The 25,579-nt window shown below is 34.2% G+C and overlaps 1 protein-coding gene across 2 annotated transcripts in view; it reads right to left on the bottom strand.

The window, feature by feature from the left end:
- The window catches only part of LOC141457322 (zwei Ig domain protein zig-8-like), a 721,433-nt gene that overhangs the window by 664,573 nt on the left and 31,281 nt on the right, over nt 1-25,579 (bottom strand). For both annotated transcript variants that reach the window (XM_074134153.1, XM_074134156.1), the window contains one exon: nt 14,657-14,793. In XM_074134153.1, the coding sequence (XP_073990254.1) occupies nt 14,657-14,771 (115 nt within the window). In that variant the 5' untranslated portion in view covers nt 14,772-14,793. The remainder of the gene's footprint in view (nt 1-14,656; nt 14,794-25,579) is intronic.

Here is a 25,579-nt window from a genome sequence, read left to right on the forward strand (position 1 = left end):
GCAAACATTTTTGGATTTTTGTCAACCTAAATAAAAATATATTTTGGGAATTCCTACTTCGTCTTTTTAAAACCAGATCATTCTAGATCTCCACTGTTAATGGCAGACATATGGCTTCCAAACGTTGTAGGAAGTAGTCGGCGCTTTTTTTATACATGCCCATTGGCACCCCAGGAAAGGACCCCTGGCCCACGTGTATACTCGTCTTCAGAAGTTAACGAAAACTTGGAATTGTGTGTACGATATTGCCTCGATCTCCCGTAGGCGCTATTTCATTCATAAAAACGTTCTTCATTATTTTCATTTTACTTCAGTACATCGTGGGCCACAAGAAATCATCTCGGGGGCCGCATGCGGGTCGCAAGTTTGGTAACCCTGAGCTTTAACGTAAAGAAATAAAAAAAATTTAAATAAGTAATGGAGAGGGGGCACCTTTGAACAGTTTTAATTTCTCGCCAAATATTTAAAACATTTATGATTAGCAATTTTCTCCATATTTTGTGGTAGACCTGTTGAATAATTGACAGAGTTTCCCTTCGTTTTCATTGTTTGTAAAGTCAGAATTGAGGAATGTTATATTTTGTAAGGTGGAAGTAAAATTTTTGTTGCAGCTTTGGAAGTGTATTGTGAAGATTGTAGTGGACAAGGTGTAAGTATTGTTAACATTTGGAATTTTAACCTAGTATTTACAAAAGTATATTTGCTTGCAAAAAGTGTTGGATATTATATTTTCTCTTATGGAAGGAGAGGGAGCACATGTCAACATCACAGTTAAAATGTGCCCTACCGACCTGCAAGTTTGTGACTTTTTTTTTTTGTTTAATCGCAGAGAAGGGGAAAGTGGTCCGAACCTACATTAAGAAGCGCAACAAACCGAATATTTTGTTCAAACTTCCTAAACCCATCACTTCGGGTACAAACATCTTGAACTGAGTCATTCTTTATTTTTGAACTAGATTTCAGTGGTTTAAAAGAGAAAGTAATGTAGTAGTGAGAGAAATAACTGATAGAAGGTAGATTCAGAGTAAAGTAATATCATTTCTTTCTATTTTATATTGTGTTCAAAGCTACCTCACCAGTGGGGCAGATATTAACACTTGACACAAAATGTTTGGATTAAAAAATATAGATATGTATGTAAAGTAATACAAATCTGTTAAGAAGACTTGAAAGTTGTAGAAAACAAAATAAAAAGGTTCAATAATACGATTCAGTGCACTCTGTAACAGAAAATGGAAATTCTCTTCAAATGTGCCCTCATCTCCCCTACACAAAATTTTCAGTATTTTTTAGCGTCTGTTAATAAAAAGTTACATTTAAAGCGAAATTTATATTATTGAAATACAATACTTTTAAGTACTGTATCTCAAGAAAATTTATTATTCGTTAAACTGCTGTAGAAGTAAGTGGTTCACAGCGGATCTTTTTGTTACACAAGTTGATATTTCGTTGCGATTCCAGTCACGCAGGTGGCTAGTACTACCAAATATATCATAAGTCCACATTATATCTTTTTGTTTATACTATTTTGAGCGAATGTATTTTATACATATGTAATGTATATTATGCACAAAAGTAAACATGAATATATTAGCATATATAACATAATTCTGTTCTATATTTGCATAAAATTTATTCATACATTCTTCCAAGCAAATATACATAATATGCCCTGTATAGATCCTGTATATTATGTTTTATAAGAATAAATAAGCACACGTATCTAAGTTTTAGCGGGAGTCAATGACGCTTTATTCAAAGATTTGTTTTTTGTTTTAAAGAAAAATAAATGTTATCATTCATTTACAAAATTATTGCTTTAATTTTTTGTATTTTGCAAATAGGATAAGGGGAAAAACTACTTTAACAAATGGTCTTTTTCTATTATTAACATTATTTTTCTTTTCTTAACTACATGGAACTTGTAATGACTGCAGAATCCCTTACAGCTTTAAGTAACTGTTGGGACAAAAATATAAATATTACACAAAATAATGAATCTATATTTTTTAACGGCAATGGCCACAGAATTCTATATTTCTCTACGTTTAGGGTACAATGTGGTGCTTTTAAACAGGAGTTCATGAAAATGTGAAGTATTAAATGACTTTAGTGTATACCAAAAATGGATCAAACATGTCACAAAATCCTTGATGAAGGTTTACATCCCTTAAGAATTACGAGTGAAGTTGGCAATCCGAAAGGAAGAAGATTCTAATTTTTTTTATATTTAATGTATTATAACTAATACCTCTAGCAGTAGGTGAACGTTGCCCGCTACCTTGGGCTTTAATTAGACTGATGACTTTTTTGGAACCCCCAAACACTAGACTTAAAAGAACAGAACTAAACAGATGCTGTCGATTACTTAAAAGACTCTTAGACGACAGATCAAAACTAGACAGCAGAAGACTGATTTATATTACTATTTTAAAACCCTTCTGGGCGTATGGAACAAAGCTGTGGGATTCAACCAAACGCACAGAAATCTCCAAAGGATTCAATCTAAAATACTTCGAACTATTGTACCACGCTCCATTTTATATCTCCAACCCGGACTATACACACTGACCTTAACATTCCTTTTGTCACACAAGTTGCTAAAACAAGATACAGAAAACTCCACTTTAGCCTGCAATCACATGCAAATCCTCTAGCTCTAAATCTTTCTGAAAGAACTCTTCGTGATAACCCGACAAGAGGTCTTAAAAGACAGTGGCCTCGTGATCTCCTCTCAAGAGAGTGACTAACAGTTTAATGTTTTGAATTGTTACCACTCGGTAACTCGTTTGTAACATTTGTTACCTACACATTCACTTCTACCACTGTTACTTATAGCGCCAAAGCGCTGATTTTAGCACAAATAATATACATAGATACATTAGTTTTGCGAATAAATTTCAAAATAAGTTTTGTTGCACTAGTTGAAAACCATTACAAGAATAAGGGGTAATTCCGGCCGGAAAAACGCTTGGCGCAATCCAGGAAGATTCATGGACCAGCAGCAATTCAACATATAACTGTAAATTAATAACAAGAACGCTTACCTGAAAGTGAGGCGGCGGTTGGAATATGAAGATGAGGCCTAAGTGGAGCCGCCTAAACGAAGAATATTCTCCATGATCAGCAGTAATAAATAACACTGGAGATTTTCATAAATGTTTAAGGACCTTTAAATTACTTACTTTAAATTTTCTTTGTAATTAAAATATAATATACATATGTCATAAATTATTATCAATTACTCACGCAAGTTGTAAAATTTGTGATAGTTTATTTGCAATTTGTCTATCTATTCTGACGTATGACGAAGCTGTTCTAAATGTCACAAAAGCCTAAGGCTGTGCAAGAGGAGAACAACGGTAGCTGAACAAAGAACAAAGAAGTAACCATACGCATAATGGGCTGTACACCAATGTACCACATTAAACAGTACCTGTACAATATGCTTCTATGAAAAGGTCTTCTCTATTCTCTTGGACTTAACAAACATGTACCAAATTGTAACTTCAATAGCCTATGCTAACCAAATTCTTGATAAAACACAAAATGCTTATTGTGTAGGGAAGGATTTCTGTGCTAGGATACCTAGTTAATTGCTTTAAATAAGGAGCTTTGCCAAGTTATTCCTAAAACCTGTGAATATAATTCAAATATCATTGTATGCAAATCACAAATCTAAAACTTAAATCAGCTAGCGATTCTTACGTACTCATGCCCTTCAGCAAAATTTTTCAAGAAAATATTAGTAATTACTAAAGTCAGCGTTTCGAAAAAAAAGTATAAGTTCTCACCTCAGTTATTGTTACAAAAATATAAAGACTTCTGGGTGTTCCGATTGATTTATTTTTTTTATTATTATTATTAATTACTGGCGGAATAAGTACAGTCTGACCTTCAAATTCACGTTCAATATTCTCTTACCCTAGGAGTACCTGTAGATGACATTATTGTTAAAGGCAGATTTATAGTTACCAGACAGGGTCTAGTACAGGATTGTAGAACAACAACCAGCAAATGAAATGGTGTGCAGTACGGGGAATGTGTAAAATGTAAGGGGATCAATAAATTCCAGAGATCTTTAGTGAAATATTATTTTAACGAGAAATGGCAGTAGTTTAGTTTAAAAAGTTCAAGTTGTAAGAAAGTAACCTGTTTAGAAATTTTAAAGATTAAAAACAAATTAAAAAAATTCATTCAGATATTTACAAAAAATTCAGCTTTGGACTTAAGATAGTGTATCAGGTCACAATAAAAAAAAATAATTAAAATAATAAGCAAAAACTGGCACATAAAATAAATGTTTAGTGACGTAGTTATATTGGTGACGTTCAGAACGCCATCAGTACGACCACAACAGCTGGAAGACAATAACAACTAACCAAAATCGTGGGAACACTCATATGACTATTTCGTATCGCACTTTACGAACTTAAGTTCTCTTGAACTTACAATTAGTACTAATAATAAGTGCTAATCAATATTATAAATATACATTTTAGAGGTACTATTTTCCGAAAGAGAAATCACTAAAAAAAAACTGAAATCTTTTCATCAGAAATGGCACTCAAGTCAGCCAATGATCTTTGAGATGTAAGGTCCACAGTATTAGATATAGTGCTGCACGAGAAACGAGACAAATCTCGGTACCGAGACCGAGACCGAGATCGAGACATGATATATATCTCGTCGAGAAATCTCGGTCTCGTCTCGGTTTTTCAAATATTAATTTTTAGCTACAAAAATATAAAATTGTGTTCTTTATTAATAAATAATCATTACGGGTATTGAATTAATTATTAAAAGATACGATTTTATTATATATGTTCAATATTACTACATCTATTTGACTTCGAATTACATAAGTAAAGTAAGCAAAGTATTGCCCAAGCATTGATACATAAAAGAGCTTTTACTGAGTCAGAAGTTAGAGAAGATCTTCTATTGGTCATTATCATCGCAGCTTGCGAAAATAATCTTTCAGATGGCACTGAAGTTGCACAGATACTAAAAATATCTTTCGCCATTCTAGACAAATTTTTGAAGGAATTCTCAAGTGTTTTCCACCATTCTAAAATGTCAACGTCTACTGGTGCTTGGTCTAATTTGGTGTAATTAATTATTTCTGTCTTCCATGCTTCGGTGATATTTGCTGATTTTTGAGCAAATGGTGCAAAAATATTGATGCTGTCGTCGTCATCGTCAAAAGGTGACTCATCAGATTCTTTATCTTCTCCAACAGCCATAACTAATGGAGCGGGAAGTTTCTTGGGAGGTGTATTTTTTATTTCACGAATCGACTTGTTATGGCAGGCAGATATGTTATTTGGGTCTTTCATTTGGCGCGTTTTTAACATCTTTTTGAAATTATATAAAGATATATAACATTAATAATAATATATGATGCATTAAAGTGTAAGTAGTTGTCTTCTTTTACACACATTTTCATTACCAATATATAAATTAAAATAATTATTAGAAAATAATTACATTTTTTGAAAAGATTATTAATAGCAAACCGCTTTTAATACTTAAACAAAAATTCAAAAAACCGAGACCGAGATAACTCGACGAGACCGAGACCGAGACCGAGACTTGAGCGACCGAGACCGAGACCGAGATCGAGACTGCATAAAGTCTCGCCTCGTCTCGGTCTCGTGCAGCACTAATTAGATAATATCTTTCGATTTTATCCACCGTCCCTGATCGGTTTCGGATTTTCAACTACCCTTACAAATAAACTAACTAGAACAAGAACTACCCCAAGAGAGAGAAAATATGAAAAACATTAAGCTGGATTAAATACAATATGGCGCTTTTCAACAGGAGTTTCTGTAATAGAATACAGTAAACTTTATTTCTGCAGGAGAATACAGTACGTATTACAATGATTTTAGAGGATTAAGGAGTAACCAAAGATGGATCGAATGGTACCAAAAATCCTGGATGAAGGTTTATTTTACATCCAAGAATTACTTCTGAAGATGGTAATCCAAAAAAAATGGATCCGGGATTTCCTTAAGGAATTCTGAGACAAACCGCCTATTCCTACCATTCAAGGTTAGAAATAAACTGTATTCGTCGATTTCTTATGAATTTTATGATTGTATTGTAATTCATTCGAGAAAATCAGAAAAAAAGTGGACATAAGAAAGCTTTTGCCATCCAAGACGTAAGGGAGTTATTGGTCACTAAGAGGGGGACTAATTCCGACAATTGATGATTGGAGATTGTGTAATGAATGGATTAAAGGAGATTAGCTGATAAATATGGAAAGGACTAACAAAATTATAAAGGTATCGAGGCTAGACTGTATTCTAATGTACAATTACACAAACCGAGATAACTAAATTACAACTGATAACAAAGATAAGTTAAATATGAATAATGGATAAGGAAATAGCAGTGTGGAGTCTAGTGGGTGGTTATTCGCAATGTGTTTGTATGGTAAACGCTTACTGAAGTCGTCTAATCGTAAGGGTCTCTCTGTTCTGCTTACCGTGCCTTTCAAACCTTAAAGGTAGCGGACGGCGGATAAGTGGTATCTCTACCACTTCGCACATTCTAGAATTTGGACAACTCGTTGTACCACATCAATTAGAATCTGGAGTTCTGATCTCTTTATTTGGACCACTAGTTAAAATTGTTATTACGAATACTCAGGAAAGTGAATTAAACAAAATTAATTAATTTTTTTTTTCAACTGTTAGAAGTTTTTAATAAAACATCGTTCGGCTTATTAAAGTTCTGTAAACAATTCGTAATTGTTCAATTATATTTAATTTCTCTCTTTTAAGAAGAAAAACTCTTTTATTATACAACAAACTAGGTACCTCGATCGTCAACCGGTTAAAGGAGAGAACCACAAAGCTGAAATGTATTCTGAAAGTGCGTTCGATTCCCAGTCCTGTAGCCTTGGATTTTATCTAATTGTCACTCCTCCATCGATTCGGAATTTAAGACTATTACTAAAGCCTATGAACCTATGAATAGAATACTGGAATGGAGCTAGTACTCCTTTCATTGGCCCGGAACCAGACCTGGGGAACACCAAGGGTGCAGTTCGTGAGGCTCTCAAAGGCTGGTTCTGGAGAGTGCATGAAAAGAACTGGGTGATACTTCCTGGGATCAAACACGGCAAGAGTGTCATGTGCCCTTGCTGTGTAAACAAAGAACCAAAGAGACTCTGGGCTTGAGCAGGAATCAGATTACCCTGGTTACAGGCCTATACACAGGGCATGGCAGGTTCAGGAAGCACCTGCACAAGATAAGGCCTTATTAGCTCGGAACCGTTGTGCAGACTGTGCCAGGAAGTGGAGGAAACGGCCTCTCACCTGCTATTCGATTGCGTTGCAATCGAGAGACTGCGCTACGATATCTTTGGAACTTTGAGGCCAAAGGAGATTGTAGCGCAGAAGGAACTGGTAGGGAAAGTTTTTTAGAAGGGGAAGTTTCATCTACTAGACTTAAAGCCTCTAGTGGCTGCGGTGCCGTGGGGCATGGGGCCCGTCCCGCCCTTTCAAAATCTAAATCTAATCTAAAGCTTATGAATAGTTCTCCACTGGTTTATTAGTGAAAACAATAATCAATATGGCCACCTTCAAAGAAAGGTTACCATTAATTGAAATAAACAGTTCTACGCTTATTCAAATATACAAACTTTTGCAACGATATATTAAATCCTATTTCTAGAAAAGTCAGAAATAAACATCTAAGTGAGAAGGGTGGTTAGCAATTAGGGTAGGGTCTTAACTAAAAACCAATTGGAAATCTATGAACTGTGTACAGAAGTAAAAGTGAGCTACGCTTGCACAATGTATATAGCCATAAGGAAAATAAATGGATTTGCTCACTAGTATTACTAATGGTACGAAAGGCTCATTACCTAAAAAGGATTAATTACAGTTCAGCCGAGTAGTAAATGAAACTGAAACTTACCAAATACACAGTCGAGGAAGATCATTGAGTAGGTTAAGTTTAGGGTTATTGAGATTTAGGGTTGGTTGGATGTAGCAAGCCGTCCTCTTTAAAGATGGGGTTAAAAACTGTTTACTACAAAATGCAACCATTTCTTTTCGCTCGAATCTAGTTTTACTCAAATTTTAAAACTATAGTATCAGTTAAGTAATTTTACTGCATTAAATTTTCATTAGTATTGTTTATATAATTTATTAGATGCCTTATTGAATATTAATTTATTAGGAGGATTTTTTAAGATTTAGTGATTAATAGATTTACACCTACTATTGCATACAAACAATCTACGTTAAATAGGTGGCACACTTTACTGTACAAATATTTCGTCTTTGAAAATGGCCAGCATATTAATGAAAATTAACTGGGTACTTTGGCTGATTTGTGTACCTTTTGTAGTTTAATCAACCCCAACTCTCAACTTATTTAACTGAAAGTTTTTTGTTGATGAAATTTTTGTACCTTTTAGATAAATTTTTCTTTTTGACCCATGATTTGAACAACTTTAAATATACGAGGTGTGGCTATTAAATAACGAGACTGATGCTGCTACAGAAGAACTATGCATGCGCCAAATCCTAACTACCGACAGCTGTGCAGCGTAAAGCCTTCTCTTTCGATTGTAGCGTCTCACGTGTTTGTAGAGAAATCTGTCTGACCGGAACCGTCGTTTGGGAAAGAGGTGTTAGTTTCGTTTTGCCGAAAACATGATACTACACATGTAGTAGAGCAACGAATTGTCGTGAAATTTCACATGAACCTGGGTAAAACCGTTACTGAAACTTATCTTTTATTAAAAGAAGTTTATGGAGTTGAATGTTTATCACATGCGTAAGTTTTTGAGTGGTTCAAACGTTTCCAAGATGACCGAGAAGACGTTGGAGATGATGACCGCCCAGATCGCCCTTCCACGTCCGAAACGGATGAAAATATCGATTATAATTAATCAACATTACTACCGTGAGGTACTTGCTCAACTCCGTGAAAGAGTAAGGAAAAAACGACCCGATTGGTGGAAGAACAAGTCATGGTTTCTCCATCAAGGCAGCGCGCCAGCTCACACTACATTGTCTGTCAAGACGTTTCTGGCCAAGTACAACATTCCAGTTTTAGGCCATCCGCCTTTATTCGCCTGACCTGGCCCCATGTGACTTTTATCTGTTCCCCAAAAGTCATAAAAAGGAACACGATTTCAGTCCGTTGAAGCTGTGAAAGAAAAAGCGGCACGCGTCATGCAGGAGCTCACAGAAAAAGACTTCCAGCACTGTTTCGAACAATTGTAAATTCGCATGGAGCGTTGTAGGGATAGGGGAGGGGTGTGTATTGAAGGTGATAATAACTAAATATGTATAAATTCAAAATAAAATGTTTTACAGCAATGGTCACAACTCGTATCTAGTGATAAACAAATATTAGGATATCTTGAATACTGAATCAATTAGGCAATCTTTTTAATGTACAAGAACTCAAATTAACAAAATAATATTAAAAATAAGAAATAAAGCAAAGATAGGAAAAAGTGATAAAAGGCATTGGTGCTCGTCCTTTATATTATGTACGTAATTTTAATCATGTACGAGTATTTTAAAACTAAACATGCTAAAATACATATCTTATAATTTAATAAAACAAACTTAATGAAATAAAAAACTTAAAACATCAGTTGAAAAGTGTATGGTTGGGAGTAGTTGACCCAAAAAAAGCAGTTATCCCAGATATCCCAGTGCCATTAGTGACGGTCACGTCACCATCAATCTTCGTCCTTCTTAAATATTTAAATAAAACATTTCGATCAACCTTCGCACAATTTATCTTTGGTTATGTGAAATATATTATTTAAATACTTCTAGGTAAGTAATATTCAAAATGTGTACTGACTTAAATGTTAAATGGATTTCGTTACAATTAATAAGTTTTTAGATCAGATAATTTGGCATGTATTGTGGATTGATTATTCGATCTGAATTTGTGTTCTGATGGAACACTTTAAATTACTTTCCACTTGCTTCCAATGAAATTCACCCTTTTTAAAAAAGCGAATAAAGTGGCTTACTGCGCATGTTCCGGACTGTTAATACATGGACTCATTCTTCAACTGCTCTTATCGATCACAAATTGGTCTTAAATTGGTTTCAGACCTCATGGCACAGCCGAGAAAAAAAAAAAAAAATTGGATATCGGTTAAGTATTGTACAAGTAGATGATTGGTTGAGAATGTAAGTTTAGATGGAATTTTCTGTAACAGGTTAGAGCTACTGTGTAACAAAAGAAACAATAATATTTTCATGTTACGATCTTCACCGATAGATCTATTGTTCCTTAAACATCTATTGTACCTTCTTTATTAATTTTCTAGTTTTATATTTCTTTGTTTTTACACCTGCTAATATTTCTACAATGAGTGAAGCGATACATGAAGCAAATTCATACACTAAAAGTTGTGTGAGGGAAGAGTACGCCCAATAATGGAATTCCTAACAAAGTGCACTTTACTGCATACACTGTGCACTCGCACTTACTTCATTATGAAAACTACGTGGCCACATGAAGGCCATGCAAAGGGAAGAAGAAGATTTCTGTCCAAAGAAGCAGTACATCGAAGTAAGAAGCAACAGTGCTTCGTCGGCGAAGTGTTTTTGATCGGAAGAAATGGATTTTTGTACTTACTTTGGTTTAGCTCTAAATTTTCTGTTTTGTTTAATTTGTTTTCTTCTTTTTATGTGACATTCCTGTCCCAAGAATTCTAGGTTCTGGTTTGTCAAGGATATAAGATACTAATTTGCATCAAAATATCATTTGTTAAAATAAATTACATTTATTAGATTATTGTACTTCGAGTTATAAAATTTGTTGTACTAATTATTTATGCCGCATCAGCCGAAGCAAAATTTAAAGAATTGTTTTCTGCATTATATAACAACTCTGCTTAACTGATGGTGGGTAAATATCCCGAACTACTCGAACAACATGAGAATAATCAACCAATCGGTTTTAATATAATAATCCCCTGCTTATCTTGCACTATTAATCCAATGTTCAATGGCAGTTTATTAAAGCGCAGTTAGAACACGATTTAAATAGAACCCCAGCCTAAAGTTGTTCCTACACATACTAATGCCTTTTTAGTGTATTTATATTTGATAGTTGTTGCCCTATTTGTGGTACTGTCGCAGTTTCTACTGCAGTAACTGCAATTTCTGTAATGACCATACATTTATTTCACCCAACTGTTGACCATTTTTAACATCTTTAATGCAAGCTTCTTTAAAAAGCAGTCACAGATAATTTGTGTAATAAAAGAATTCTGGATTCACAGCTGAACTTTTTCAAATAGACGATATTCGAGACAAAGTTATGGCTTTTTTTTTAAAAAATTTATTAAGAAATAAAAAGGCATTTTCTATCAACGGAATTGGTGCTAAACTGAAGCCCGAGTTTATAATACTACAGAACATCCCGTGAAATCACTCAAACAAATTTCTGTAAATACAATTTTCAAAGTTCTGAACTAAAACATTTGGAGAAATTGAAGCCTTAACTCTAGCCTGCCTAAATCTTGACTTTGCCACCATAAGTGCTGCTACAAACAGAGCGTGGGAGTCCAGAGTTTTGGCTTGCCTAGCCGTTGATGGTGCCCAGTATATGAACAGCTTCTTTAAAAAAATAATAAGGTAATTTTGACATTAAACTGAAATTTGTTCTCCATATTTTAAATTACCATAACTTTTGAAAAACCAAACCGATTTAAATTTTTTTTTTATTTTTTTTTAGGAGCTCAATTGCTATAAAAATATGGAAAAATCCAACGTTCCATTTGAAAAAAAAGTTGGACGCTGTATCTCGGGAAATTCGGGTTTAAAAAAAATGGGTCAATCACTGAAAATAAACTACGACTAAAAGAGATTAAATACGTGTTTTCTATTTTTCCGAAATTTCCCGCCATTTAAAAAAAAAAAGTGGGTGGAGCATATAACTCTGGTCACCCTGTATGCACCCCACTCAGAGCTGATTTTATCAGGAGGTGCAAGGAATCATTTGCCAAAGTACTTCTGGTACATTAAATAGATTAAGTTCACGCAGTGCTCTAAATACTGACTTGGAAGACTCTGATGAGGGGAATAGATCCAAGTCAATTGACGATATTTCCTGGGAGAACACACAAAGCAGAGGAGAAACAAAAGGATATTATTACCACCACGTCACTATCAGATCTATTTCTGAAGACGATGAGATTCGAAAACTGTAGGTAAGAAAGAAGGTGCTAGGTTTGCGCCAGTATCCTTTGCAACTTCTTACTTCCTGATGGAAGACGTAATGGATATCGTCGGAAGAAAAGAAAGCACCATCCAGTTCTACTCAAGAAACAACCTGGCTAAGTTTTCGATTCGCTGAAAATAATAAAAAAATAAATAACCCCAACTTTACTTGAGTTATTTACGTAAAAAAAATGTGAAAAACCACTTTTAGTAATTATTTTCAGAAATAATCAAATCTCATTGATCCAGATATCTCCAAGACTATATAGCTTATTTCAAGCGCAACATTATTTTATCTAGAACATGTACAATCCCCTGGGTTCGTTTTAAGAACTAACAAAGGTCCTTTCATCAAAGCCCTTTCCATCTAAGTTGAATAGCTAATAGAAGCGTCTAAGGATAAAGGTTTCAGAGTTAAAAACAACCATTTAAAGTAGAGATATACGCTGTGAAGAAGCCAATATCACTTAAATAAGCTAAAGCTTCGCCTCCATATTTGAAAGATATCTGACTAAAAAACTTACAGTTGATATTATTTAAAAAAAAAAAAGTGTTTTTCCAATGGACTCCGTTGAATTTAAAAAGCAATTTTTTTGTTCAAAATATTAATAATCACATCACAAGGTGCTCGTTATTTTTGCACAGAAAAAAAAAAAAATGAAGAAAAAGAGAATATTATCAGTGAGTTAAAAACATAAAATTCGATCTTCAATTATTAAGTCAAAAAGAAAAAGTCATCCTCTTTGATCTTCAACTACCTACATTATCCATTTGCTTGGCAATTAAAAATGAAACGAATATAAGAGTAATTTTAAAAGCAAAAAATTGAAGTAAGGTAAAATTATAAAAATGGAAATGCCACGTCGCATAAAAATTAATTTTTCTCTCAGCTCATTCTTTTTTCTGACTACATATTTCTTATAGATGTATATACTTTTTCACAAATAATTAAATTAAAACTAAAATGAACGTATAAGAATTTTTTATTTACTTGTTAAGAGTTTCCCTCTTAAAAAAGCATTTTCCAAGCTGGTAAGTAAAAAAGCAACAGTTTTGTGCACTAAAAAAGATTGAGGTCAATTTTGTTTTCCATTTTAACACAAAGAATAAATAATTATATTAAACTTCAAAGTGAGTACCGCCTTTTAATTGAGAAAAAAAGTCCTAAAAACAAACTTACAGAGCAAAGTGCTTTTAACATTGAAGAATTTGATTTCAGTTTGCATTAAACAATTATTAAGATGATAATAATAATAATAATAATAATACTTTATTTAATAAACAGAAAAAGTATATCAAAGAAAAGTAATGAACAGCAGGGAACAAGTCCTTTGTATTCACGTCTGCTGGAGGTCGACGTGAAAACAAAATATCAAATTATTTAGATATAATGTTACGTGTATCTCGTAGACCAAAGGGTCTTCAATATTTTACACTTTTAGGAACCCTTCGAGCTCATGGTTTACTTGAAGGAACCTCATGTTTCAGCAGCAGATAAAATAGTTTATTAAAGCTTTTTTTCTATTCAAATTGGCTAAATTATTCTTGTGTCTTTTATTTAATAATTAATACGAACGTCTTTAAAAAAGATAAAAATAAAGAGATGATTTTCATTTTACTTGCGTTGTGGATGAGCAAATCAATTGCGGAACCCCTGTGAACGTTCCAGGGAACCATTGGTTCCGCGGAATCCAGGTTAAAGATCCCCTGGCGTAGACTATTTGAACATAATTTCTTTTTCTTACTGAACTTATCTAAATTAATATTTTCGTTTTATAAATTATAACATGTTAATTTTGTAAGAATTGCTTTTTAAATACAGTGGTATCTCGGTTCTCGACCACACTTCCGGAACGAATTTATCCCATAAGAAAAAATGTAAACTATGTAGTTTATTTCGTCTCTAAGCCCCAGAAATACGCCGTTTTACTGGCCTAATTTATATATTTTATGTAAAAACATATATCTAAACAAGAAATAAGATCTAAAAGTGTAAATATAAAAACAACTCGGCTCATCTCGGGTGTTCGAGTTCCAAATGTTTGTTCGGATTTCAGGACAATATTTTCTCGAATTTCTTGGTCGAATACCGATTTGTTCGAAAGTCAAGTCGTACGAAAACCGAGGTTCCACTGTATTGTATAAGTTAGTAAATAAAAACGTAGTTCTGAAGGTTGGGACAAAATAACTGAACCAGTAACTGGTAGTCAAATTCAAGACCAGGGCCACCCCACTACATAGAAACACAAAAGCTTCATTGTTCGAAAAGATCTAAAAGACGAAGATTTTGTTGAACACAGTAAAGTGAGCTGAGCTGCCCGAAATAAGATCATATTAAAAAATCGAAGAATTAGTAATGCTTTTAAGTTTTACTATATTTTCTTTGAAAAAAAGAAAATTAAAATATAATTATTGGCAAGCCTTACCTGTAGGCGGAGGAGCAGAAGACGCCTGACAGAAGAGCGTCAATGCGGAGAGAAGTGTGGCCAACAGAGCAGTACTTAGACCCATGGAGATTGGATGAGTCATCGTAAAATTCATCTTCTCACCAACCCCATGGTACCTTTTGGGCAAAACAGTTATATTATTAAATTGTATGAGAACATTTTGGACTTTTTTCTTTAAGTAACTATTATAACTAAGCAAAAATTGTCAGAAAATAAATATGCAAAGTGAATGTCAATGACGTGAGATTCGTGTATAGAAAAAATGATCAACATCTGTCGCGAAGCCAAAGCGCCTGATTTTTTTGGCTTATTGAATGTTGAGGTCTTATCATCCCTAATCTTGTTTAATTTTTAATTCCATTACTGGTTGAACTAGGATGATATGTGGCACCTACGAATAGCACCTTCTTCAGCAAGAATGGAGCGTTTGCTTAAGAATATTGACGCAATAAAGAATGGAGATTCAAAAAAAAAGTCAAGCTGGTATTAAACCTAAACAACTTTTAAATAACATGTCAATGTCTAGTTAAGAATAACTTTTTTTTAAGAAGAAAAATATATTTAATGTTACAGACAGTTTCTATCCTTAAAAATGAAATTAAATGCAAACAAGTGTTCACTGTTTTTGTACAGTCGTATTCAGCTTTTCTTGGCGGCCGTTTTAACTTTCCCGCCATGCTTTTCCCCGCGCTTCTGGTTCCCGCCAAACTTCTGTAGCCCCCCTATTCTATAACATTCGCTGTGTTTCCATTTCTGTTCTTTCCAGGCTACAGTGCACTTCGTTCATCGGCAAGAAAAAGGTGAAACAACCGCCTTCCTGTATCCTTTTACATTACCCTTGTCTTCAGCATCAGTTTTTCTCCATCTTCCTTTGTAGGGTTGTCTCCAGTGTCTTTAGTTTGCCCTCTTTATGGCCCTGGCCCTTCCCGGCCTTGACCCCACTTGGTGTCCAACCTTGTCGAGGTGGTGGGGCACTAGAGACTAACTCTCTCTAAAACTCTCGCGTTTTCCGCTTCTGGGTGTGGGCACCATCGCGCGCCTACAGTTGTAATGTTTAGAAGTAGTCGTCTGTGTGTTTTACTTCCGAGACGATGGCATTGTCCAGCCTCTGTATTAAGTAAGTTCTCAAGAAATATGAGTGTATTGCTGCCCCTAGAAGTCAAATATTTATGGATACTTCCAGCTCTCTGTGAATTATTGATTATTCAGTATGAAACACGGTGTTCCTACAAGGCGATAGATACGGAGCATATTATTTTGAAAAACTTGCAGTTTATTCGACGCATTCTTACTGGCACTCATTCATACTTTTTCATTTTATTCAAGTCTAGAGCGATGAGGTTCCAGAGATATCCGTCGGTAATGCAACGTCTTCAAAAGTAAATATAAAAAAAAGATTCTTTTTGGCATTTTCAATTGCAGGAAAGTAGAAATATTCCTATGAGTTTCGAAAAACTTTTGAAATTGTCCCAATTTGGGAAAACAAAGTTTGGTGTCCATGTTGTAGTTAGCGCCGAAAGTAAAACAATGAATAATTTGCCGTTTCATAAAAAATTATTATCCAATAATAAACGTTAAAAAAATTTCATTGCTTTTAAACGAATTTACATCTCTTTTAGCGATACACTGTTTACTGCTTTTTCTCTGGCTACGAGCCTTATTACAGAATTTTATGTTTTATGTCATTAAAGTTTAGTTTGTTTATCTTTCCTTATCTTTACTTTTTTCTGACCAAACGTTTGCTAACATTATATTTCATTATGTCTTGATAAAGTACTCAATATAATAATATTTGTCTGATTGTTACAATATAATATTAGGGGTTACAAATCTATACGACGTAACTAAGCGTAACTGTAAATGGTTTGTATTGGGCAATGAGCATGACTAATAAATAAATATACAATAATTACAATATAATATAATTCAAAATGGGATACTACGAAAGGCACTAACAACATATAGCAGTTAATACCAGATGTTACAACGGAATGGGATGAAATTGTAATAACTGTTTGGGGCAAAGCTCTAACTGACAATTAGTTCCATTTAGACCGGCTGCCATCCGGCCAAATTTACAATTATAAATAACAATTATCTAAGGTTAAACTAATTGCTATCTAAAACAACTAAATAATCAATATTAGGGTTATGGTGTATTAGAAAATAAACATGGTTGTAGATGCTTGTACAGTTGTTTTAAAAGTGAAAACAAAAAATTGAGAAATCAGCTATGTACGTATTCAGATTTTTACTTGTTCCTTATTATTCGTGAGAGACAATATTGCTTAAAATTTCTAGACTCGTTTTCACAGCAAATAATTTTAGAGCAAGGTCTGCGCGTTGAAATAATGTGATCCAAAAATTTGAGTAGGATAAAAAACGATGTCTCAAAATCAATTTTAAGCTAATTTTTTTAATATCTATTCAATTGAAACTGAACAATTTACAAACAAATGTGATACTAGGACAATATGACATAAATTTAACACTGCATTGCCAATGCTCGAACTTAGTCAGTTATTGCCAATGTAGAGACATATTGACTCCATAATTTAATAAAATTTGCATTAAAGGATGAGAAAGAATAGGAATTAAGAACGAAAAAACAAATTTTGTTCACAAATCGGCTTAAACATTTCACGCAGAAGGAATTAACTTCAACTTAGGTTCGCAGTAATTTCAGTATTTTCTAGAATCCTGATTGTCTACCTTCTGATCAGGGACTTTTTCATTTTTTGAATTACATTCACTATTTTTTCAATTACTGTGCGCGGTTGACACGGATCGGAAATTACCCAACTCGCTACAAGTTTTTGCTGCAATTCGGACAGAAAATCTATTCTAGAAAGAGGCTTTTTTTTTTATGTGCCTTGATACTTTCTATGAAAATTATGTAAATTTATTAAATAAGCATTTAGGCAATGTGAGTGTAGACGAGTGTAGCAACCCAGTTTATTGAGCTTCCCTTTGTACGATACCGCTGTAAAATTTGTCTCAAAAAAGAATAAACATGAACGAATCTTGCTTTCGATTTTCATAATCTATGGAAATAGGTTGTGTTGCCCTGCGTTCGTCGTATATAGAAGTCACTGTCTGATTTTAATTCCGCACAATGTGGGGGGTTTTTAAAACTAAATTCCACGCTTAACTGATTAAGTAGGATGTTCTTAAGGAATTGATTAAGAAAGTTATTGATTTTTAATGATCAAAATTATTGATTTATTAAAATTGATCTTGATTGATTAAGTAAGTTCTGGTTCATTGTATTGGCTCTACCTGATACAAGGTTAAAAAATAAATAAATAAAAAATAGACTTGGAAGAGCTAATCTAGCTAATTGATAAAGCATCCCTTTTAGACTGGCTTACTCCTTTAGACTGTTCCTATCCTCAGTTGTAGAGAATGATAAGGTTGGAAGGGACCGCTCCTTTGTAAACTCTAAGGATTGGAAAGGATGAAAAGAACTTCCAAACAGTCCAACAAGTTCTGGTCATAAAATATCGATGCGCTTTGAACTAAATGAATAAAAATATATTGATTTTCCGCAATTAATCTTTTTTTTTAAAGAAATTAAACCAATTAAAAATATGAATATTAAAAAATTGAAAACAAAATTAAATCTTTCAATAAATTACAAGATTTTAAAATAATTAATTGAAATGCATAAATTGAAGGTATTTTCCAAATTTAAATATAAATGAATTTTAAAGAATCTGGCGAACAAACCTGCGTACCTAATATTATTTACTATCTCCAAATTCTTCTCACGTCTTTACTTTACAATTCACATGCAACTTAAGACTGTCTACATACTATGCATTCCCTTATTTGCGAACATACTCATGCAAGAAGCGCAATTGTCATTATTAGAGCCGTATTCTTGGTATGCACAATGAAATCTAGTCTCACCATTAATTACTTGAAACCACTCTCTAGATATAGGAATTAATTTGGAAGAAGATTGCAATGTTCTGTGAGGCTTACTGTGTAGTGAAGCCATATGAACAGTGCGATATTAATCCGTACATGGAAATGTATTGAAATAAAAGTATTTTTGATTACTGATGTAAAGCTGAGTTACTTTGATTTTATCCGTATTAGCACGCATGTGAAAAGTAATATAAAATAAATGCACTACTAAATTAAGCGAAGTGGACGGAACAAACTAGCCATTTTTTTTTACTGAATATAAAAAAATAAATGAATTCTCATATTAACCAATAAATAGAATATAAGGCTTTGACTGGAAGTCAAACCCACTAACCGCAATACATTTTAGGTTTACAGACCTCATCTCTATCCGCTAGGCTACCGCAGCGCTTTGCTCGCATGACTTCGTTATTTTCGACCGGTTTCGTAGTTTATCCACATCAGAGCTTTATACGAGGGTCGTTTGAAAAGTACGTGCAAAGTCAGAGAGATAGCACTACTGGCGCGTATCGAGGTTATGTTTAGTTAGTAGCATCTCTTGGAAGAACACACACCAAGTTTCAGCCAGATCGGTCTATTTCTTTGTGTTTGGCATTCGTTTGAATCGAGGAAGTCGAGTGACTTTCAAAAAATGGACGAAAAAGAATTTCGTGTGTTGATTAAACACTACTTTATGAAAGGCAAAACGCCTCAGGAGACTAAAGAGAAGCTTGATAAACATTATGGTGACTCTGCACCTTCGATTAGAACAGTTTATACGTAGTTTCAAAATTTTCGGAGTGGCCATATGGGCACATGTGACGCTGAACGTTCTGGACGCCCTGTTGAGGTTACTACTCCAGAAATCATTGATAAAATCCATGATACGGTGATGGATGACAGAAGAGTGAAGGTGCGTGAGATTGCTAGTGCTGTGGGCATCTCGAATGAACGGGTACATGATATTTTGCATCAACATTTGGACATGACAAAGCTATCCGCAAGATGGGTGCCGCGATTGCTCACGCTTGACCAAAAACGAAATCGTGTGAAGTGTTGCAAGGACGGTTTGCAGCTGTTCCAGAAGAATCCGCAGGACTTTAAGCGTCGTTTCGTCACTGTGGATGAAACATGGATACATCACTACACTCCTGAGACCAAAGAACAATCTAAACAATGGGTTACCAAGGGGTAATCTGCGCCAAAAAAGGCGAAGACCGTTCCTTCGGCCGGAAAGATTATGGCGACTGTCTTTTGGGATTCGCAAGGAATATCCTCATCGACTATCTGGAAAAGGGTAAAACTATTACAGGTGCATATTATTCATCGTTATTGGACCGTTTGAAAACCGAGCTGGAAGAAAAACGCCCACGATTGGTCCACAAAAAAGTCCTTTTCCATCACGACAACGCACCAGCTCACACCTCAGCAGTTGTGGTTGCAAAATTAATGGAAATAGGGTTCCAACTCGTTTCACATCCCCCCTATTCTCCAGACTTGGCTCCCTCGGACTACTATTTGTTCCCCAATATGAAGAAATTGCTGGCGGGAAAAAGATTTTATTCAATCGAGGAGGTGATTGCAGAAACGAATGGCTATTTTTCAGACTTGGACAAATCCTATTATTCGGAAGGGATCAACAAACTAGAGCAGCGTTGGACGAAGTGTATAAGCCTAAAAGAAGACTATGTTGAAAAATAAAAAAGGTTTACCCCAAAAAATTAAGTAGTTTTTATTTTTGCACGTACTTTTCAAACGACCCTCGTATATTCTGCCTTTTGATAAGCTGTATTATAGACATCAAGTCTAATTTATTTTATTAACATATTCTTAGGAAAACAAAACAAAAAAAACTCATTATTAAAAAGCGTGAGTTGAAGGAATATTTTTGTAAAATGAATGCATTAACGCATTTACAGCTCAAACCCCAGCTCTCAAGTTAGATTCAACTTTATAATAGTTGAAGAGAGCTGACAGCTGATAATCAGTGTCATATCTTGTGACGATGTCTTTTTGTCTTGTACAAACAATTGGAGTTTGCCAGCTGATATGTAACTTGTGGCGTGCGTTATCTGTTGTTCCTGGGGACTCTACCACAACTTCATCTCTTTTAGTTCTCTGAAAACTTTCAACGTTTCTTCTTCCATGTACGTAGTTATCGAAATTTTCTCATTATTTTAAGTGCATGGTTTAATCACAGAATACAGGTGGCTGATAGATAGGAAATACGCGCAAAACATTTAAGAAATTTTCGAGAAACAGAGTAGTTTTTATGCACTCTAAAAACACTTTTAAACCCTCTTTGAAAGAAAATATTAATACTTTTATTGAATTTTTAAAATTTAGTTTTAAAATAAATACATATTTATTTTATTTCGTTGTAATTTTATATTAAGAAAATTGGACAGACTATAAACTTTTTACTAAGTAAATAAATACAAGAACAATCGTAAATATAACATTGGGTAAAGTCAGAATGATCTGATCCTACGGTACCTTATTTCAGAACACCAATTGTTATGCCGTATAGGTGGTAATATAGGACAGTCTTTTTTAACCTTGCATATTTTGAACACTACTAATTTAAAATCTACTCTGAAGTAAAATCATAGACATACATTATTTCTCTTTGTAAATTTGGATTCCTGAGTGGATCACAGCAAGGAGTCTGGAGTTACACTGAAAAAGTCTGTCGTGGTGCCATATTGGGTTTTCAGAAAGTGAGGTCGTAATATGGGACACACGTAATAGTTATAGTTAATGTTCTCGTTTCTCCATGAATTGTAAAAATAAGCCTTAAATATGCCATAAAACTATATATTTTACACAATTATCGTACATTAAGGATAAAAATTAGGGTGTAATCAGTTTTCTTAGAGAAATGTCAAGACATGATAGGTGTGACTGGACACAAAAATCACAAACAAATGACTCCTTTTCACACGCAGTGCATTCCATATGAGCCTAACGACAACAAACAATGCACTCAATTCACTTTTCTCCAGGCTTTGAGTTCTTGAACTTTTCTCCGCAAAAAAATGCAATCCGCATCTTCATTATCTGGTGTAGAATTTTGGGGGTGGAGTGGACAAATCCGATTCACCTGATGAAACTGAAACATCAGAATCGTCTTCAGAATCTGTTTGTTTTGATAATAGGCGACGCAATTTTGACTTTGGGACCCTGAAGTGAAGTGCAGCTTCTCGAATATCAAGTTTTTTCTCCCTTACCGGTTTTAATAGCATCAACCATGTCCTTTTCGTCCAATTTTTCCGTTTGCCTTTCGGCGATGGTCCTAATTTTGTTCTAGGCATCAGTGCCACTTTTCACACTTGTTCGGCAGACGATTAACGAGGTTGTTATATGGGACAACGCTGTCCCATAATACCACCATACACCGCGTACAATACGATATAACCTCGTATAACCTCATTTTTTTTCCAATATACATTCATGTTTGAAATCCATAATACTGGCAATGAACACTCTGTACTTACTACATTTTTAATGTCTAAGAGAAATTATTCTAACTTTCCTCGGTATTAACCAAAAGCAGAGAAAAATCAACCTTAAGAAAACTTTTTATCATTAACAAAATCAACACGGTCCTCTCTTGGACAAAGCTGTCACTCGATTGGACGCGCTGCCTTCTGCAGCAGACAAAGTCTACCCAAAAGGAGTAGTAAGGCACCAAAAACTAACAGATAGCACTACAGGGGTTTCACAAAAACAGGGGTGTCCCAAATTCCAACCCCGTCCCAAATTACCACCTTCCCCTCTATAGCCTCGAGCAGTAAACCAAAATAGTACTCTTCATGCAAGGATCTTTTTTGTGATGCCAATCTCCATATTTTGGTAAAAACAAAGAAAACCAAAAAATCAAAACGAGAAACAGCACTCAAATAATTTTGTCCCACACTGTTGACCACTGATGTCTTATTGCACATTGAAGCGTAGCTTTCCCCAAGGAATAGTGTGAATAAGTAGCCTTTAGAATGGGTAAAAGAATAACATTTGTATTTTTTATTACTATATTTTACAGGAGGTAATATATTTATAGAAATAATCACGTGATACGATAAAAATCTAATTGGAATAACATTTAGGGAGCTAACGGCACTCACGCGACTAACTGGGCGACATGTGTCAGTGCAGTTCAAATTTATTTTCACATCCTTTTTTTATAAAAGCTGAATTAAGTTGAAACTTTCATTGAGCACGCAATTATGTTATTTTTAAGCCTTATCAAATTCTTAATTAGAACTGGCTGCCAGCGAATCGCTGAGAGTGGAAGCAAAAAAGGTTTTTATGTTTATCAACAATCAGTTCTTGTGTAAACATACAACCAGTCTGTTTACATTAAAGTATCAGCTTATTCAGCTAGCCTTTTTTCTTATCCTAAAAACCAGGGATGGCGAACCTCTTTGAGACGTGGGTCAAATTTTGTTCATTTTTTTTATTTTTATAAGTACTAGCTCTTGGGTCACTAATGCCCATTTGCACAAGAGTTAAGTTTAAAAATTTTAAACTGAATATTTTCAAAACTAAACATCTTTAAAATTCAGTTGGCTTAACAGGTAAAACGGGACGGAAACAAATGCTATGGAAGTCTCTTTTTACAAACATAACTGAACAAAACTTTACAAAAGTGTGTTTTATCTGAAGAAAAATCTAAATATGGTTATTTGCTTTGGGTTGTCGATTTTTTTTTAACAAACAAAATATGAGTAAAATTATACATTTTATTTGATATTTTGTAAACACTTTTGCTTTATTTCAAATACTACAAAAGCATATGTCGTCATTTGCGTTTTAGAACTGTAATGATCAAACTAAAGGTTTATAGATAGCATTTAAATTGCTTTTGTGTCAATGCGTGATTGAAAAAAAATACAGATAGAATATAAATTATCCACACAATTAGAAAATCTAAATCAACCCGCGTAAAGAAAAAAACAAATGGTTGCCTAGCAATTGTGGGTCGGTGAAAGAGAAAGCTTGCGCGGGTCAGTGTCTGACTCGCGGGTCACAGGTTTCGCCGCTATCACTGGACTAAACAATTTGAAAATGATTGAAGAAACAGCTACTAACTGTGTCCATACTGCTACAGGATTAGGGAAGCCACAACTAAGAAGTTATAATATGAGTGAGAACCTCACATTCTATTTTTCAAAAAGTACAACCCACTTTTTCAAAACTTCATTCAACACACAGTACTCTTTGTAAAACAAATATTACAAAAAGAACAACAATTGTTTACAACTACCAAGTAGTAAACTATGATGAATCCAAGTTCTTTAACTGATGAGATGAGTAAGGGTAAAGTTATGATTGATTAATACTTTAACTGCAATCAAGAATAATTGGATGGTGCGTGACTTGGCCGACAGATGTACAAACTGACTCATCCATAATATTTTTTTTTCATTTACTTATATTTCGAAGCTATTTATTAATTAATTTATTTAATAAGTGAAGGCACGTCAATATCTGAGTTCATTGGTAGGTAACCGAGTATTTTTTTAATGAACTTCCGGCCTGACCGCTATGGTCAACCACAAACAGTGAGCTCTAAAAAAGCCCCTAAGAAGAGACAAGTCTAAGATCAAGCAGCCTTACCTTCAAATCTGGGAATCCAGAGCACTAAATACTGTACTGCACTGATTGTGATTACTATAAGAACAAAAACAGAAGTAAAGTAATGCCCTACTTTTTTAGGAAGGCATTATGTCCAACTACCAAATTACATGTTTTGGACGAAGGAAACTAACAAAATGTAATTTACTACAAATTTCTCATATTAACCATTAAATAAAAACCAAGTCCTAGAGCGGGAATCGAACCAAGCAGTAAATCTATAAATATGGCGGGCTTTACGTCCCACTATCAAATTAAGAGAAGTGGATGGAGCTGACTAGCAAACATAGTTTACTATTAAATTCTCATATTGGTGAATAAAATCCAAGGCCTAGAGCGGTAACTGAATCCAGTACTACAATACATCTTAGATTTGTGGGCCTCGCCTCTACTATGGCTATTTAAAACCGTACATTATACTGAACTATAAGCATACAGGGAATTCGTTAAGCGAATCTACAAAATAAAAGGCACTTCTAACCGGTAAAAAATTTCAAAAACTGAAAACAGCACGATTCTCCCTGATTAACAGAATGAGAGAATGTAAATTGGGAGCTACCAGGATAAAACGCCTTAAACCTCTGCTAACATTTCTTATTTTTCCCTAAGTGGCCACAAGCTATCTTGTCCAAAATCACATTCCTCTGATCACTACCTTGTGGTAGACAAGGTAACTAGCCACTTCTAGAGTACGTATCTGAAGCGGCATAATAGCAAAAAGAATCTAATGTATAGTATTAGATCCATACCACTTTTAGTTGAATAAGAAGTAAAATTCAATTAATCAAATAATATTGTCAGAATCATGAATGATAGAGAGTTGTCAGAGGGTAACAGATTTTATTTGTAATTAATGATGAAACCGTGGTACTATTGCGAAATAATTCAGTAAACATTTCTCTGAGAAAAACGCTTTGAAACGTTTGGATGTTAAAATCCAAAAATTATTCTTTTCGACTTACTTGCCAGCAAGAAAAAGCAGGATATTTAAAAAATATATTCATTTATATAATCACCATTAATTAATTAAAATTATAATATAAATCAATTATCATTTGTACAACCAAAATTATAGAACCCCTATTGACGTAAAACCTGCCTGAAAAAAAATAGGCATTACGCTACCTATACAACCATAACTCAGGTAACGAAGCTATTACAATGCCCACAGCTGCCAAACGATGCAATCATATGTTCTTCACGTGGCAATTCTGTAGTCTCAGCTGCTACTAAATGGATTGAATTGTTTTATTTAAAACGTGCCTTAAATGTGTAACACTGCCCCAGCAATACGCCTACATTTTAAATTCGTAACAAAAAAAAATTGAAATAAAGGTTTCATTTAATTTTGTA

The sequence above is a fragment of the Rhodnius prolixus genome, unplaced genomic scaffold (assembly GCF_049639745.1).
Source record: "Rhodnius prolixus isolate KJV_2025 unplaced genomic scaffold, Rpr scaffold_10, whole genome shotgun sequence".
In the NCBI taxonomy this organism is placed as follows: domain Eukaryota; kingdom Metazoa; phylum Arthropoda; class Insecta; order Hemiptera; family Reduviidae; genus Rhodnius; species Rhodnius prolixus.